Source organism: Macrotis lagotis, chromosome 3 (genome assembly GCF_037893015.1).
Source record: "Macrotis lagotis isolate mMagLag1 chromosome 3, bilby.v1.9.chrom.fasta, whole genome shotgun sequence".
NCBI classification, from domain to species: domain Eukaryota; kingdom Metazoa; phylum Chordata; class Mammalia; order Peramelemorphia; family Peramelidae; genus Macrotis; species Macrotis lagotis.
The window spans coordinates 257,439,317-257,457,682 of NC_133660.1; the positions used below are offsets into that span (position 1 = coordinate 257,439,317).

The 18,366-nt window shown below is 47.6% G+C and overlaps 1 protein-coding gene across 6 annotated transcripts in view; it reads left to right on the top strand.

Moving 5' to 3' along the window:
- Positions 1-581: 581 nt before the first annotated feature.
- Positions 582-18,366, top strand: part of TCP11L1 (t-complex 11 like 1) — a 43,643-nt gene continuing 25,858 nt past the window's right edge. For 2 of the 6 annotated variants that reach the window (XM_074230440.1, XM_074230441.1), the window contains exons 1-4: positions 582-686; positions 8,228-8,392; positions 9,447-9,500; positions 16,513-16,645. In XM_074230440.1, coding sequence (XP_074086541.1) covers positions 8,251-8,392; positions 9,447-9,500; positions 16,513-16,645 — 329 coding nt within the window. In that variant the 5' untranslated portion in view covers positions 582-686; positions 8,228-8,250. Of the gene's footprint in view, positions 687-8,227; positions 8,393-9,446; positions 9,501-16,512; positions 16,646-18,366 lie in introns of those variants that run through there. The other 4 variants (XM_074230442.1, XM_074230443.1, XM_074230445.1 and 1 more) reach the window with 3 other exon arrangements.

Here is an 18,366-nt window from a genome sequence, read left to right on the forward strand (position 1 = left end):
GCTGCCAGCCACCCTCCACGGCCCCCACTAGCTGTTATGCCCTGGTGATGTTTCTGGGGGATGCCCGGCTCCCCTGCTTCTGTTTTAAGGGTGGGGGTGCAGCACGGGGGCTGGGGACAGGGCCAGATTCGGGAGTCCTTCTTGGGGGCCCGGGGGGGTTAATGCAAGCGTCCCCAACGGTAACGGTGGGGGTGTTGGTCTCGGTCTCCGGGGCCAGGGCCCAGTTCTGCGGCCCCAAAGGGGGCAGCATTTGTGCTTGCGCTTCTCTGCAGCCCCCTCCCCAGCCTGCGGCCGGCAGGGCCGGGGCGGGGGGCTGGAAGGAAGGCGCCTCTGCTTTCCAGGGGGTAAAGAGGAGCCGCCCGCGCTGACGTCACGCACAAGCCGCGGTCAGAGTCCGCGCTGCGGTTCGCAGCCGTGACTTCCCCACGGCCAAGGGCAGCGCGGCGGCCCCGGGGGGGAGGGGCGGAGCGGCCCCGGGCTCTGCGCGTGCGTGCCCCTCCGCTTCCGTACAGCAAGATGGCGGCTCCCCTGCGCCGCCGCCGCGCTCCCCGCCCCCGCCCGCCGAGGACCGCTGGGCGGCTTCCCCGCCGGAGGGGAGCGGGGCCCGGCCGCTTGGGCCCGCCCCCTGCCCGCTCCGGCGTCCGCCTGAGTCACGGCGCTGCCAGCTCCCGAGCCCCGGGGCCCCGGTAAGCCGAGGGGACGGGGCGGGGCGGGGCGCGGCGGCGCCGAGCATCCCCGGGCGATGCTCCGGGGCCGCCCCGCGGGGCGCAGCCTCCCGGCCCGGCTGCGCGCGTGCAGCGGCCCCGGCCGGCCCCGGCGCGGCGACTCGAGATGCAGCGGCCTGGGCCCGGGGGGTCGGGGAGAGGCCACAGCCGGGCCGGGGCCGGGCCCCGAGGGGGGACGGGGCCGGGGCCGGGCCCCGAGGGGGGACGGGGACGGGGCCGGGCCCCGAGGGAGACGGACGGGGCCGGGCCCCGAGGGGGGACGGGGCCGGGCCCCGAGGGGGGACGGGGCCGGGCCCCGAAGGGAGACGGACGGGGCCGGGCCCCGAGGGGGGACGGGGCCGGGCCCCGAGGGAGACGGACGGGGCCGGGCCCCGAGGGGGGACGGGGACGGGGCCGGGCCCCGAGGGGGGACGGGGCCGGGCCCCGAGGGAGACGGGGCCGGGCCCGGGCCGTCCTCCGCGAAGCGTCTCCTGCGGGATCCAGGGCCGCCCGCAGGCCGGGGTGGGAGCCGGGGTGAGATGGGCGGGAGGAAGGACCCCGGGGAGCTCAGAGACGGGGCGCCGAGGGGGTCGGCAGGGCCCCAGGAGCCGCTGCTGGGGGGCGGGGCTGGCCGTCAGGGCGCGGGGCTCGCCCACCCCAGGGCCTGCTGCCCACCCCGGGTGGATGGGGGGGCGGCATGGTGAACTTGGGGGGCACGGCAGCTTCTCCTTAAATTTAAAAAAATGACTCAGCAAATACGATTTGCGATACAAAACTGTTAAGATTTTACAAATAAATAACACATGGACAAGAACTTTTTTGTTTAGTGACCTTTTCCATACCTATTAGAAATTCTGCTGCTTCTGCCTTTCTCTTTTTTCCTTTTTTTTAACCTAGTTCTCGATCCTGTGCAGTTTGGGGCCTGCCCATTTTCAGCTTTCATTATTTTGTTGCTGGGCTGTTTAGTTTGTTTCCTTTTTGTCATTTTGTGGCACCGTGTTGCTGCCTCACACTTATGTCTTAAGGGCGGAGGCGGATCTATGGATCCAGACCCAGGATGTGATTGGTCTAAACCATCTCCATTGATACAGGTAACTTGAGGTGTTGGAGACCCGCCTGGGGCACTTCACAGGATCGCAAGTTTGAGCTGGAAGGGGATTGATTCAATAGCCATCATTTTGCAATTGAGAAAATACTCAGAAACCTGCCCGAGGAACTTGTCCAAGGCCCTAAGGTTTGGCCTTTGTTTCCAAAGAAGACCATCTTCTTTGGTCTTCCGGGAGCTCACATCACATGAATTGGATTTGAGTGGGGGGGGGGGGGGCTGTGCTAAGTCCCCAGCCTCCCTTTCTCCTCCAGAGCCATCTGGGTCCAGTGGCCAAATAGGAATCAGGACAAACTGGAGATGGTCTTGATGCCAGGCAATCAGGGTTAAGTGACTTGCCCAAGGTCACACAGCTAATAAGTGACTGAGGTCAAACTTGAACTCAGGCCCTCCTGACTTCAGGGCTGGCCCTTTCCCCACTGCACAATCTGTCTACCCATTACAGCTTTACCTATAAGCTCATAATGGGTGTATGTCAGAGTTAGGACTTAACCCAGGTCTTCTTAACTCCAAAGCTGCCCTTCTATTCAAAACATATAATTTTTCATGATTTATTTAGTGATCCTCAAATTGTTGGATGTGTATTTGTTTAGTTACATATATTCTATGTTTCAATTGTTTCAGTTATATATACTATATATATATATATAATATTTGTTTATATTTAGAGAGAGAGAACAGCTATGGATATTTTTATACATGTCATGTTTTATAATAAAGTACTAACAATAGAATCTATTGGGTTGACAGTAAAACTCTGATTGCCTATTTCCTTTCTGAAATGTTTTTGCCACTTCATCAGCAATGTATAAAAAAGTGCCCATTTCACAACAACCCTGCCAATGTAGAGTTTTATAAGCACATGAGAAGCTGTGCTGCTGAAATAGGAAAATCTGGGTTCAAGGCTTTCCTTTGAAACATCCTGATTAAATGGACCTGGACATGAAACTTAATCTTTTAGTCTCTCTGACTTAAGATGTAGATGTGGATTGGAAAATAGAATTTCCTCATGTGAGAATTTTCTGTAACAATGAAATGACTAGACCTTTTCCTATCCATCCATTGACCCATCTATCTATCTATCAACCTATATATACCTGTACCAGGATTTTTAAATTAAAAGCAAAAAACACATGATTTGAGACTATTAAGTATTTATTGTTCTCTAGGTGCCCCTACTGTAGTTAGGACCCAAATGGCACCGACTCTTTCCTTGGCAATGACTTGAGATGAAATGGCCTGGGTTCTCAGGAACCTAGAAGCCAAATGGGGGGGGGGGTCGGGGAAAGAGGCTAGCTGTCCATTAGATGCAGATTATGGAAATGTTAATGATTAGATCCAGTCTAAACTCTAGGAGTCCAGATGGGTGAGGCTCTGAAGGGCTGGCGCCCCCCCCCCCCACAGAGGGATGACTTGACCCTGGTCCTTGCATCCCCAAAGCCTGTGCTCCTCACCCCCGGGTAGGCCACTCTCCACGGCATGGGCATCACTGACAATGTCTACGGATATACATTATATAATTGTGTGTATAAATATACATACACATATAAATAGTGGATAAACAATGGTGTGTATATCTACAATAATGTGTTCATTTATCTCTTCTGCATCTCAGGGGTTCAGGACAAACCTCTAAAATCCCCCTAAAAGTTTTTGGCCTCACCTTTGTACCAGAGAAGTCTGAATTATTGTGGTATTAATAGATAAAGTATGTTGGTATTGTATAGTACTATATACATATGTGTGTATGTGTGCGTGTGTGCGTGTGTGCGTGTGTACGTAAAATGCATTTCTGAATTTTTAAACTTTTTCTGTGCTATCTGCTGGGCCCCACTTGTCATCTGTGGCTTCTGCTAAACTCCCCCCAAATTTCCATTTAATTTTTTTATGCTGATCTGCTATGTATTGAAATCTTGATGAGGAAAGTTGAAATTTGTCAGGGAGAATAGTATAATGAAAATTCATAATATGATCCAATAATTATATAATACAGTTTATACTTATATAGCCATAAATACATACAGATATACGAAATGTTTTCTAGTTAGCATTCTAGTCTTTATAAGGTAGACACAGCAACTTCTCCTAAGATCTTCCATCTACACTGTCTTGTATACTTATTTTTTGTCTCCCCATTAAATTGTAAATTCTCTGAGGGCAGACTAAGTTTTTTTGTTTTTGTTTTTTTATGTTTTTGCAAGGCAAATGAGGTTAAGTGGTTTGCCCAAGGCCACACAGCTAGGTGTCTGAGTGTCTGAGATCAGATTTGAACCCAGGTACTCCTGACTCCAGGGCTGGTGCTTTATCCACTGCGCCACCTAGCTGCCCCTGCTTTTGCTTTTAATCTAAAAATCCTGGTGAGCAGGATTTCTTAGCTTGGGGTCTGAGAACTGGTCTTGTTATGTCAGTGACTGTTTCAACATAATTGGTGTCTTTTGTAATATTGTGTATTTTGTTTTATGTATCTAAAAACAATGTAAGAAGGGGTTCATAGTGACATTACCTGAGATGTCCAGGGCCCAAAAGAGGTTAAGGATCCCTGTGGTTGATGGATCTTTGACCAAAATAACCACCACAACCAAAATCCAAGACATTTCAGATCCTGTTAAGAGTTGGGCACAGGGAAGAGGAAGCATCAGAGTTTCAGTACCTTTGTCCCCACCCAGAAAGGGGAAAGAAGCAGTCACCAAACTTTGTGTTATTGATGCAGGACTGGAAAATTCCAGTTTCCTTCTTGCCTGGATTCCTCCTCAGCTCTAGATGGATATGATCCGGGTTCTTTCTCTCTGCTCTGCTGAGCACAGACGGCCCGGGAGCTTCCCCAAAGCCACTGGGCCATGCTTTGATCACCTTCCAGGAGGGGGATGGAGTCTAATTAGTGTGGATGGCAGTGCTCTTTGTTATCCCATGACTTAAGACCGCCCAGGTGCCAATTCTGTTCAGCCATGGACACCCCTGTTGCAAAACAACAACTATTCCCCCCCCCACATCCCCCTCAGTTGTGGTTGTAACATCCCAGGAACAGCAAGACTCCGGGGAAAACTAAACTTCACAAAAACCCTTCCTTCCACAAGGAGCGACAGAGGCTTAGGATTTGCTTCAATCCAAGCAAGGGTGGGGAGCCCAACCCCTCCCAGCCCCCACTCTGGTCCTCAGCTTCCTTCTGACATAGGATCATAGATTAAGACTTGGGAGGCACCTCAGAGGTCATTTAGTCCAACCTCCTCATTTTACAGATGGGGAAACTGAGTCTCAGAGGAAGTGCTTCAGGGAGAAGGGTTGAGCCGGGCATCAAACTCAGGCCTCTGACACCTTGCTGGTTCCCTTTACCAGTCTTCTCATGTTTCTTTGTATTCCTCCTTTCTTTGAAAATATAAACCTTTATGTAAGACATTTATTTTTAGCAGATCTGGCTTTTTTTTTTAAAGGAGATTTATTTTTTTATTTTGAATTTCACAATTGTTCCCCTAATCTTGCTTCCTTCTCCCCCTCAACAGAAGGCAGTCTGTTAGTCTTTACATTGTTTCCATTATCCAAGACATTTCTTTTTGGTTTTTGCAAAGCAATGGGGTTAAATGACTTGCCCAAGGTCACACAGCTAGGTAATCATTAAGGGTCTGAGTCTGGATTTGAACTCAGGTCTTCCTGACTCCAGGGCCAGTGCTCACTCCATCCACTGCACCTAGCCGCCTCATCCAATTCATTTCTTGTAAAGACTTCTTGAGAATGTGGTTCCTAAGCTGTTTGCTGCAGTTCAGCAAACATTTATCCAGTGTTTAACATGGAAGGCATCACGCAGGCCCTGCTCAGGATACTTATGGTCTAACGGGGATTGGAACAAGCACACAAGTCACTGGGGATAAAAAGGAGGTGAGTGGAAGAGACACATAGGCAGGCAGCTACAAAGAGGCAGAAGACAAATTGTTTTCAGTCTTTGGAAGGGTTTCGTGGCCCTGTCCTGGCTCTGTATGATTTCACTGGGTGCTCTCTTCAAACCCATGGCTTATTGTCCTCTCTGCAGATAGCTCTCAGATCTACTTGCCCGGCCCCAACCTCCCTTCCACCTTCCAGTCTCTCACCTTCCACTCCCTGTTAGACATCTCCAATTGGATGTCCCACAGATATCCTAAACTCAAGGAGTCCAAAACTGAACTTGTTCTCTTACCCTCCAGACCCTCCCCTCTTTTTTATCTTCTCATGACTGTCAAGGGTCCCACCATGCTCCAGGCCACCCCAGCTCAAAAGCTAGGCGTCATCATTTACTCATGGGTGCCTCCCACCATGGCCCATCAGGCGTCAGGGTCTTCACTTCTGTCTTTATGGCTTCTCCTCTATACCCCTTCTCTCCTCTCACACTGCCGCAGACCCCCCATCTTCTCATGCCTGGACTCCTGAAAGCCATCCTGGGGACTGCCTAACTCAGGTCTCCCCTCCCCCCATTCCATCCCCCATACAGCTGCCAAAGTGATTTTCTTCAAGCACAGGTCTGGTCGTGTCTCCCCACTCTTCAATGGAATCCTGCAGCTCATTATCTCTAATAAAGAGCTTTCAAACCCTCTGTTTAGCTTTGAAGCCCCTTCCTCCCTTTACTCTCCTCCCTGTTCTCTGTGATCCAGGGACGTAGCAGCCCCTGACTCTATGCATTTTCCCTGCATGGTCATGGTCTTGTTACCCACAGTACGCTCGCTCTCTCTCTCTCTCTCTCTCTCTGTCTCCCCTCACCTCCCGTTCCTGGCTTCCTTCAAGTCCCACCTTCTCCTACAAGAAGCCACCTTTCCTAACCCCCCACCCCCCCAATCTATCCTGCATGGATCTTAGTGGACATAGTTTGTGTCTGTGGTCTCCCCATCAGACCGGAGCTCCTTGAGAGAAAGGACTGGGCTTCTTATTGCTTTTGTTTTATTCTTCTTATCCTCAGTGCTTAGCAGAGTTTCTGACAGGCTGAGAGGCTTCGTGGAGGCGCCTTCTAAATTGGGTCTGAAAGGAAGAGAATGGCTTCAGTAGGAAGGAAGGTCCCAGGCTCCGTGTAGGTTGTTGAGGTCTTGACCGTCTAAGAGTCCAGGGTCCTCCCTTTGAAGAAGAGAGAGAGATGAATGAGAAGTAATTCCAGGGACGGGGGATGGTGGGACAGAAGCTGGGGTGGGGGAGGAGGAGGAGAAGACAGACTCGACTGTAGAGCATGTGAACGGATCTTAGGAGGCAGGGGCAGAGGATGAGGGCAGCCAGGTGACCCAGGGGCTGCAACCCAGAACTTGGAGCCAGGAAGACCTAGATTCCAATCCAGCTTTGGACTCTTCCTAGCTGTGCAATCCCTTGGTCTGCCTCAATTTCCTCATCTGCCAAAAGGGAATAATAACAACAACAACAACAATAATACTCCTCCCAGGGTTATTTAGGAATCAAGAGAATAACTAGAGCCTGTCTGTGAAGCCTCACTGGCCATTTTTGGTACACTTTGTATTCATTTGATCCCACAGCAACCCGGGGAGGTGGGTGCTTTTATTACTTAAAACAGGACTAAGGTGTTGGGGACACCCTGTATATATGAAGGGCTTTGCAGACCTCAAACTCTTTTATTAAAAGTATCAACAGAGCCAGATCATGGAGGCCTTGAATGCCAGAGCCAGGAGTAGGGAGTGCCTACAGGTACAGGTTGTGCAGCGGGTCGGGCTGACCTGAGCGGAGCCAAGCTGTAGGCAGAATTCTTTCCATTCTTAGGTATACCGTTGGGAGAAAGAGATTGCAGGTAGTCTGGCTGAGAGGGGGACAAGGAAGGGCCTGACCCGGGGTGGTCGTGAGTCCACTTAAAGCAGCAGGGGAATGGCCTGTCTTTGGAAACCGAGGCCCGGCTTCACTTGGTCACTTGCTAAGGCTGTTCAATGGCTTGTCCAAGGTTCCAGATGCAATAATTGATAGGGTCAGAATCTGAATCTTCGTTCTGCCCTTTTTCATATTCTTTGAGGAAGGGTCAGTGTATTCCAACCATGGGGCCATATAGAAGTGGTGATACCTGGGGGTCTAGAGCATCTGTGCATATAGAGCCTGTAGATATTTATATGTTTGTTATTTTATCTTATTTTGTCTTTTGCAATCACATGCAAAGTTAGTTTTCCACATTCATTCATATGTAAGCTTTTTGAGTTCCACATTTTTCTGCCACCCTCCTTTCCTTCCCCCCCACTCTTTGGCAATGAACATTCTGATAAAGATCATATATGTACAATCGTGTTTAACATATTTCCATATTAGTCATGTTGTAAAAGAAAAATTAGAACTAAGGGGGAAAACATGAGAAAGATAAAAAACATAAAAAGAAATTTTAAAAACTGAATATAGAATTCTATGGACCCAGATTCCTGAGAACCAACAGTGACTTCTTTGTCTTGGTTGTTGTGGTGGTGCTTTTCCCATCTCCTAGGAAATTGGATAAACCCGTTGAGGATGTCTGAGAACAGCGAGGACAAGTCCCACCCAAGCGATTCAGAGCAGACCCTGGAAGATGGTGTAGACGGGGCCAATGAATCCGTCCGGAAGAGGATCCGGCAGAGCGCTCCCAGCCCACAGAGACTGCCGAGGCCTCAGTGTAAGCTTGGGAGCAGGCTGGGGGGCCACAGTCACCCAAGGCAGGGTGCACCAACTGGGCACAAGCCCCTGTTTGAGGTGACATTGTTCTCATTGAGCAGCGCGTGATTGAAGGGTAGACATGTGGATATTAACATTAAAGCTTGTCCTTGTCTGGCAGGACTTGGCTTGTTGCCTCCTCAGGTGAGTCCTGCAAGGTTTCACTTACATTAGGAAATGAATATTTTAGCCTGATTGGATTGGCCTTCCTTCCACTGACCCTTGGACAGCGTAGCTTCCTGGGATGTCTAGGGAGAACTGGACAAAAATGAGGATAATAACTGACATTTATAGGCTTCTATTTTTTGTTCAAATTGATATCGCCTGGCCTTTTATTTTTGAAATGTTAAAGCATAATGTCATACATTTAAAGCTGCCAAAGATCTCTGAGGCCACTGACTTCCTCATGTTAAAGAGGAGGAAACCAAGGCCCAGAGCAGTTAATTATAGGACTTTCCAATGTCATACAGATACTAAGGTAGGATTTTGAATCCAGATTCTTTGACTCCAAAACCAGGACTCACCTCATCACTTCTCATATTCTGACTTGTATTTTAGTTATTTAGAGCTTGTGGGTTGTTTTTTTTTTTTTTTTTTAACTTCAGTCATTTCTTCATGTCCCTTTTCTTTCCCTCTGTAGATAGAATTCTCCACTTTGATAAGTAATTTAAGAAAATCAACCAACAAAGCAACTACATTGGACAGCCTGTGTAGCACTTGGACCATGATCCCTTCCCATTACATAGAGGAGAGGATCATTGATATTTATATAGCACTTTTTACCTCCATTATTGTCTGATCCATGAAACAGCCTTTTAACACAACTCCTGCCGGTTAGGCTGTTGCCATTTTGTGGATGGACAAACTGAGACTCGATGAAGTTAACCAACTTGTCTAGGGTTACATAATAAGTAGGTTTCAAATGTAGGATTTGAACTTGGGTCTCTCCTGGCACCAAGCCCAGACTCTTTCTATTGTGCCATACTACCTTTCTGCCTTCCTTTTTTTTTTTTCAGACAATTTACATAATACTTCAACTGTATTACCCCCTTTCCCTTCAGCCCTTTCAGGTAAGTACCACGGGGATGATTCTCCCCATTTTACAGATGAGAAAACTACCTCCTGGTGTGTAAAATTTGCCTTTCTCATTACCTCAAAAGAGGATTGAGAGGTTTGATTTTTTTTGTTTCCCTCCAGGGTGGAGCAGGTGAAAATATGTGTTGGCTTGAACATGTCTGTGAATTTCCCTCATCCTGACCCCAGCCCCCAGGGCTTGGTTCCCACGAGTTTGAAAGGACTTCCCACAGTTAAGTGTTGAGGCTAGATCAAAGGTGTCCTCCATGGGCTGTCCAAGAAGCTGCCCCAACCTGTGATTTTTTTTTTCAGGCTACTAAAATAATTGTCAAATGGGCCAAAAACAGAGATGTTGTTTGGAAGGATGATCATAGTGTAGTGCAGTAGATGGAGAGAGCTGGAATAAGTACAAACATTTCGGGCTCTTGTGAAGCTCTTATGAATGGTTCAGAGCAACCCGGAGTAATTATTTCACTTTTTCTCCAAGCATCCCTTTAATGACTAGAGGAGGGCCCTCCTATAATGTGGCTCATCTTTGAATTCATGAATGAATTCACTTATTCATTAATATTCATGAATGAATTCATCCTTCATTATGATAGACTGATGCTGGTGTGCCACCGGCCATTGGAGACCAACTTCCCTTCATCCATTCTTGGGTTCCATCCCCCAGGAGAATGTCAGTCCCTTGAGAGTAGGGGCTGTTTTTGTTTTGTCTTATAGAGGTAGGTAGCTGCTGTGGTTCTGGCTCATCCTGTGCTTATGGCTAGGAATGAGGGCCACGTGCACCCTGCCCTGAGTGTGGGAGTCAGCAGATGAAGGAACTGGAGGGGAGCTCAGTGGGAAGTACTTGAAGGAGTGTAGAGCTAGACAAGTTCCTGCTTGATATCAGGAAGATCTCACTGAAAATGAGGATTCTTATTTTGTGTGTGTGTGTGTGTGTGTGTGTGTGTGTGTGTGTTTTTCAAGGCAATGGGGTTAAGTGAGTTGCCCAAGGTCACACGGCTAGGTAAGTGTCTGAGGTTCGATTCTGAACTCAGGTCCTCCTGACTCCAGAGCCGGTGCTCTATCCACTGTGCCACCTAGCCGCCCCCAAAATGAGTACTCTTCACATGCAGAGGGGGGCCTCCTCTGGAAGGAGCAGACCCCTGCCCTGTGGCAGTCTTTGGTCTAAAGCTGGGTGGGTCTGCGCTGCATAAATCCCTTCAGTCCCTTGAGAGTCTGTGATTCAGAGCAAATTGATCCAAGACCTAGGTTCTTTGATTTGTGATGTGGTCCTTCTTGGTTCTGTGACCGGCTGCTCCTGGCCCTCCAGGGAAATCAGAACTCCTTCATCTCTTCCTATTGCCCTGTCGCTGGGTGGCACCTGGTGTTTTCAGGGGCTGCCTTGCCTTAGCCCGCTCTTGTGAGCAAATCTATGCATGTTTGAGATGGTAGAGATGTAACAGGTCTTCTAGTCCACTGCCCATATTTTACAGCCTAGGAAACAGGCCCAGAGGAAGGGAAAGCCCGCCCCAAGGTCTCCCAGCTGATGATGAGGGGCAGGTGGAGGCCAGGTCTCCTGCCTCCTTTCCCTTGCCCATCTCCTACCACACCCTAGCTCCCCTTTTGGCTTCCTCAGCTGCAGGTGTCCCCTGTTCTCTCTCTGTTTCAAGTGAAATGGAGGTGTGTGGGGGTGGGGGACACATTGCAGGCACAATCTGAGGCCAAGGTCAGGAGGTATGAGTAAGGATTACAAAGATAAAAAACACAGAAGTGGTGAATCATCTTCTGGAACCTTCCCAGAAGGAGCCAGTCTCAGGCTATGGATTGTAGACGTCATCCGGCTAAGGTGAAGGATCTGAGGAGGCTGGTGGCTCTGGGAGTGCCGGGCCAGGAGTCAGGAAGTCCTGAGTTCCAATTCAGCCTCAGACACTTACATTTTGTCTCCAACCCTTTAACTGTAAGATGGGACAGTAACCGTTCCAACCTCCCCAAGCTGTTGTGAGGGTCAAATGGGATATCTTATCACTAAGCCTGGCTCATCACAGATGTTACTTAATATAAATGCTTATTTCTCTCCCCAGCACCCAATCTCATGAAAGAGAAACTGTAATCTCAGAACATGGAACAGGAGGCAATGTTGTGAGGACAGGAGTTTTTGGTGACTGACAAGAGAACTTGAAAATCAGAATTTTACCAGTTTTCCAGCACTGATTCATTAGGCAGAGTCCTCCCTAGAATGGAAAAGAGCCGGTTATCAGAGTCAGTGAATTATGACAAACAAAAATAATTTTGCATTTGGAAGCTAAAGGCCAAGGTTCTAATCCTGATTCTCACACTTAATATGATATGTGCCTCTGGTCCCTGGACCTCAGTTTCCTCATTTGCAGAAGGGAGACGACAATCCCTGTCCCCACTTCACATGGAGCGCTGCTGTGTAGAAACCTCAGAAACTTACTCTATGTGACTTCCAGGACGCGTGGCCTTCATTCTAGTTTTGTGTTCATCAAGTCAACTTTTGGTCCATTATCGGTGACCTTGGGTAGTTCCCTTGCCTCCTCTGTCCCATGAGGGAGGCTGGCCAGGCGACCCTTGGAGGTCCCTCTCCACTTTGGATCCTTATTCCCAATGCCTCAGTCCACTGGGTGCAGGTGACGAGAAGTGGATCTGCCGGGTGGCTCTCCTGCTTTGTGAGTGATCTCTTTTTCTTTGGTTAGCAAACCATTCTTCCTAAACTGATAAAAGTGAGTGTGAAGCTGCAAAGCCAAGGATCAGCCCCGGACTGCGGCATTCCCAACAAGGTGGCAAGGCCCTGCTGGGGAGAGCCGTTGGCTTTGTCCACACTGCTGCCCTGCTTCCTTCGGGCCTGGTGCTTCCATATTGGCAAGTGTGCCACCATCTTGCAGGACCCCAGTGCAGAGGAGATTGGTCCCTGCCCCTCCTTGGGTGGGGCCCCGCTTTGTCGACCGGCCCCCCAAGGGCACACTCACTTGGTTTGGTTTCCAGCTGCCAAGGTTCTGTGTCTCCAGATTTAGGGCCAGATATCCTGGGCCAGGCTTAGAACACAACATCATAAGTCCCTGCCTCTAGTTTCCCTGAAAGGCCAGAGCAGATTCTTTTTTCTCCTCAAGGCCGCCTGTACCTGGATGGGAGTCCCCTTAACAGCCTGGCCAGCAGGTGGTGAGCTAGGCTGCCAGCCCTTCTGAGAGGGGGGAAGGGGCACTCCGGGAGTGCCAGCTTCAAGTCCTGCCCCTGACCTAGACAGGACTGCCGGACTACTCCCCATTCAGAATGATTGCTGATACTGCATTAGCAGTGGAAATTATCTAATCAAATGTATCTTAAATAGAAAGAAACAAAGAGAAAAACCCACTATTCACTGAATAATAGAAGAAAATGAAGCTACTTTAGGTGAACCTTGGTTTCCTGAGGAGCCAGGAATGAAAAGGAGGCTATCTTTGTGGGCTTTGATTGTCAGTATAAAATAATGACAACAATAGGTTTCAGGTTTGCAGATGCTTCACAGTTCAGTATCTGATCCTTCACAATTCTGTTTTATCAGCTTACCCAGGGGTAATGATTCACTGACCAAAGTAACTTGACATTGCTTTACAGATCAGATTGAGGGTTTTTCCTTTAGAGAGAGAGAGAGAGAGAGAGAGAGAGAGAGAGAGAGAGAGAGAGAGAGAGAGCCATTTCATAGGTGGTCTGCTTGGAAAGTAAGTTCTCTCTATAATGAACTCTGTACAAAAAAAAAAAGAAAAAAACATTCATTTGACTAAGGGCATTGACTCACTGTAGAAGAAAGAAGAGTGGGCACCAGGGGATGGACCTGGGTTCAGATCCTGGTTCTGACAGACCTCTCACCACTCCAGAAGGGGCCACACACCTAGTAAGCTCCTCCTCACCCCATCCTCTTATTGCTTCCATGTGTCCAACTCTCCATCCATCTCCTCTCTATTTCTTAACCCCAGAAGGGTCAGGGCCTGTCTCCCTCTGCCATTTGCTGTTTCACTTGTAATGGCTTTTCCATTTACGTCTCTGCCAGTGGCCAGCTCTCATACAAGCAGTATCCTGTTTCTCTTTGATACAGATGATGAGATGAGGCTCCAGACTTGGGTTACAGCAAACCTAAGCACTCCAGTGTCTTGGGCCCCTGAGAAATTTCCAAGAGTTAACCCTCAGAGAGCCTCAGTTTTTCCTGCTGTTTGGGTTTTTAGCTATTCCTTCTCATGATCCTGGTTCTCTCAGTCTGTGCCAGACTCGGGGGGGGGGGGGTCTGCCACTCTGGAAAGGCTTGGGTTTGGGCCTGGTATTGGGCAGCATCTTGGCAGCCTCTTTGGACCCGAGGAGCAGCCTTGTCAGTTTGAAGGGCTCATCCCTAGGGTTCCCATGGGGGGGGCATAATTTAGTTTTTCACCCTTAGCATCTCATAAATTGGTTTATTAAATCAAAGACAACCCATGGATCCTACAGTATAAATGCGGCAGTTGTAGGTGAACCTGCTTTTGTGGGCCTGACTCCTTGCTGTGTTGCAAGAGGAAGGTTGCATTATCTTAGTCTCTGTGGACAGGAGACTTTGGTCAGTACCTGAAAATCCTGCCAGATACTCCCTTAACCCCGTGACCAAATAAAGGTTTAAATCTGGCTGGTTCCTTTTGTTTGAGTGTAGGGGAGGAGAGAAGGGCAAGGTGGGGAAAAAAGACTGGGCAATCACCTTTGACCTGCTTCAGAAGATCCAAGTCTTTAAAACCCTTCTAGCCTTGGACAAAAACAATGTCCCGTGCTAATGGCCCTCTCCAGATCTTATCACAGGCCACCCTGGCTTCACAGTGAACTTTTCCTCCCCTGGACCCACCATCCCCTCCCCCAACCCCTTTGTTTTCCAGCTCATAACACCTGGGGAGTTACTGACCCAGAGAGTTGCCAGCTTAGGGAAATAGGAGTCAGTAAGTTCCTGGCACTTTGAAATGCCCACCCTGCCCCCACCCTGAATGTCCACCCCCCACCAACCTCTCTGACTGGTCCTCCCAGTAGCCTGGGGGGAGAAATGGGTCCAGAGGCTCAGGGATGCCAAGAAATTAGAGCTGGGAAGGACCGAAGAGAGGGATGATCTAGTTCAGGTTCCTTGTTTTTATGAGAAAACCCAGGCCCAGAGAGGCTTGAACTCCCCCAGCCCAGGCCCTGGCCTGGCCTCCTACTTGGGAATTCTCTTAGAATTTCCCATAGCAACATGTTCTGAAGCAGCGCTCTGCCCCATGTGCCCCACCATCCACTCCTGGGACCCTGTGGGCTAGATGTCAGGGCCCTTCACTCCAGTAATCTCATGATTCTCTTTGCTCCTCTCAGCTCCTGACTCTAGAATCCTCGATCCTTCTCCAGCCTTTCCCCTGAGCTCCCCTCCCACCTTTCTGGCTGATTGTGAGACTCATAACCTGGACATCCTGCTGGCATCTCTCCTCATCATGTACATGCCCATCTCCCCCCCTCCTTGGGGTCCCATACACCTCAGTTGCCAAATCCTGTTTGCATTTCCTCTCCTAGCTGGCCTGCACCCCACCCTAGTCCAGGCCCTCATCCCTCCATCTCTCTAGCCCATCCTTCACTCTGCTCATTTAATTTTTCACTTTGATTATGGCATTCCTTTACCCCCTCAGGGGCTCCCAGCTACCAACCAATAAAGCATTCTGCCATTCATGGTCCTACAAAATGTAGCACCAGTCGACATGCCCCCGTTGTATTGTTCTAGGGTTTCCTTGCACTCAGCCCACCTTCTCTCTCTCTCTCTGTTCCATTGTTCAGGGCATCTCCTGTGCCCTCATCCCTCTCTGCTGATGTCCTTTCCTTCAATGCCCAGCTCCTCTTCAAAGCCTTCCCTGACTGTCCAAATGAAAGATAATTCCATTTTTCTTGGCTACTGTGGAAAAATTTGTTTTGCCTGACTTTCTGTGTATAAAGCCTTCTCAATGAATAAGAGAGGGAGAGAATTCAGAACTGAAAATAAAAGTTTTTAAGAAGTTTTTTCTACATTGACGTTTTGACTTTATCTAGACTTTTCTTTTACTTGCCCATATATTGTGTCAATCTCCCTCCACCCTCCAAGTCTAAGCTCTTCACAGACATCTGGGCTGAGGTTCCAGCTAGCCTCATGACTGTGGTTGTTCTGTTGGAGTGGTCAGGATTCACCCAGATGTCAGGTTGTTGATCTTCCCTGTTGTTTTTATCTCACTTTACCTGGTCCTGTAGACCATATTAGACTTGCTGTTCTGTTGGGTGGTTTAAGTATATCTCTTCCGCTGCATGGGAAGCCCTCCACAGAGTGCACCATATTGCGTTCCTCTGTGGGTTGAGGATAGTTCCTAGCACAAGGCTTTGTGTGTGTGTGTGATCAGGAAGAACTTTAAATGAGTTTGGTTTTGTTGTTGTTTAGGTTTTTGCAAGGCGGTGGGGTTAAGTGACTTGCCCAAGACCACACAGCTAGGTAATTATTAAGTGTCTGAGGTCGGATTTGAACTCAGGTAGTCCTGACTCCAAGGCTGGTGCTCTAGCCACTGTGCCACCTAGCCACCCTAAATGAATTTGTTAATAGTGTTAAATTGACTTAGGCTGGGGGTTAGGACTGAAGGAGAGGAGAAAGGAAAACTCCCCAAAGTGATGCTGGTGAACTTGAAGAAGTCATCTGGAATTGAAGTTTAAGGTTTTTGGAAAAGAGGAGAATCCTGTATCTTTGTATTTTAATTCTCAAGGTCCAGTTTCTTATAATCTGTGTCTTTTTTTGGCTGACTTAAAAGAAACCAGTTGTTTTGAATAACATGCATTTTTGCTTCAAGAATAAATAGCAATAAAAGAGGATTTTGCTTAAAAGATTAAGTAATGAAAAAAATGGGTGAGAAATTCAAGGCTATAATTAATCTTCTAGGTTGTCAGGAAAGGTGGTATTCAATGTGCATAAGGATTATTTCACTCTTATTTTGCAGAAAGACTGACTTGGGAGAACTAATCTCTTACCGTGGATTTTTGTTACAGCTAGTCCTCCTCGTTTTGTGTCAGTGGATGAACTCATGGAGACTGTCAAAGGTGTTACCAACATGGCACTGGCCCATGAAATTGTGGTGAATGGGGATTTCCAGATAAAACCAACAGAACTGCCAGAAGACAGGTAAGGAAATTATGGGGAGGGGGGGAAAGAGTGTTTTTGTTTTTATGAAAAGTACTGCAGTTTCTTCTATTTCTAGAGAAGTCATTTATATTAATGTCCATTTATAACGTAATCAGTATTTTCTTTTGCCTCTTTGGTTTTGCATGTATGAGATGATTTTCTATGTTCTTGCATTGCTAAAACTTTTTTTTGAGTTTTACTTTTTATTTTTTATTTTTTATTTTATTTTATTTTATTTTTATTTATTTTTATTTACTTTTTATTTTGAGTTTTACAATTTTTCCCCTAATCTTGTTCCCTATCCTCACCCCCCAACAGAAGGCAGGTTGCCAGTCTTTACATTGTTTCCATGGTATATACATTGATCCAGATTGAATGTGATGAGAGAGAAATCATATCCTTAAGGAAGAAACATAAAGTATAAGAGATAACAAGATCAGATAATAAGATATCAGCTTTTTTCCCTAAATTAAAGATGATAGTCCTTGGTCTTTGATCAAACTGCACAGCTCTTTCTCTGGATACAGATGGTATTCTCCATTGCAGAGAGCCCCAAATTGTCCCTGATTGTTGCACTGATGGAACGAGCAAGTCCATCAGGGTTATCATCACCCCCATGTTACTGTTAGGATGTACAATGTTTTTCTGGTTCTGCTCATCTCACTCAGCATCAGTTCTTGCAAATCCTTCCAGGCTTCCCTGAATTCCCACCAGTGGTTTCTAATAGAACAGTGTTCCATGACATACATATACCACAGTAAAACATTTCTTAATTAGGGTTCACTGGAATTTAAAAACAGTTCTAGGAAATAGCCCTCCCTTCCATATTCTCATATACAGGTATCTTACTTCTGACCTATCCTGGCTGGCTGACCCAAACAGCCACTCAGTGCTCTTGATCTCTTAGAACTATTGAGTTATAGAAAAATGGTTGATCCATATTGATAATAGGGACTTTCTTATCTGGAAATTTTCCATTGAAATCATAGGTTAATTTCCTAGGTTTGTGTAGGATGTGTTTGTGTGTGTGTGTGTGTGTGTGTGTGTGTGTGTGTGTTTGTGTTTGTGTGTGTAAAGGGGGACTCATATTAATATCATTCATTATCCTCTGTTCAGTACACAAAGACACTAATTAAATGCCAGCTTAGCTTGTGCTTTCATTAGGTAGATATTAATAAAGGAAAATGTATTTGAATTTCATAAGTATGTTTGAATTTCATGTCTTGTGTTTCTTTCTAAGGAGTCCATCCAAGCCAGCTCCTTCATATGCAACATTAATAAGCAAATTAATGTTTAACATTTTGAGTGAAAATTTTAAAAGAAGAGTAAATCATGAACTTGCAAGTTAAGTGCCCCACAGTGGAGTCTTTGGACCTCAAGCTATTCTCATCCTCGGATGTTTTGAGACATTTTTTGCTCGGGGCCCAAGGGCAGATCTCAGAACGGAGAATCAGAATGACTTTGTCCTGAACTTTAATGTGCAAGCTAGTTCTGGGCTGCTGCCTGGACCAGTAGCTATCACCAAGCTGTTTGAAGGCTTGTCCTTCCAGCTTCAGAGGCTTTGATGCCTTGCAATCTGAGGCCTCCTCAAGGTGCTACCTTCAGTAGTCAAGCCCAAGGCCTGAGAAACCAAGGCCCTCTTGTGACTCACAATAGTCCTCAGTGCATCCCCATCCAAATTAAAATTTTAGAAATTTTATTTTGAGAAGTATTTAATGATT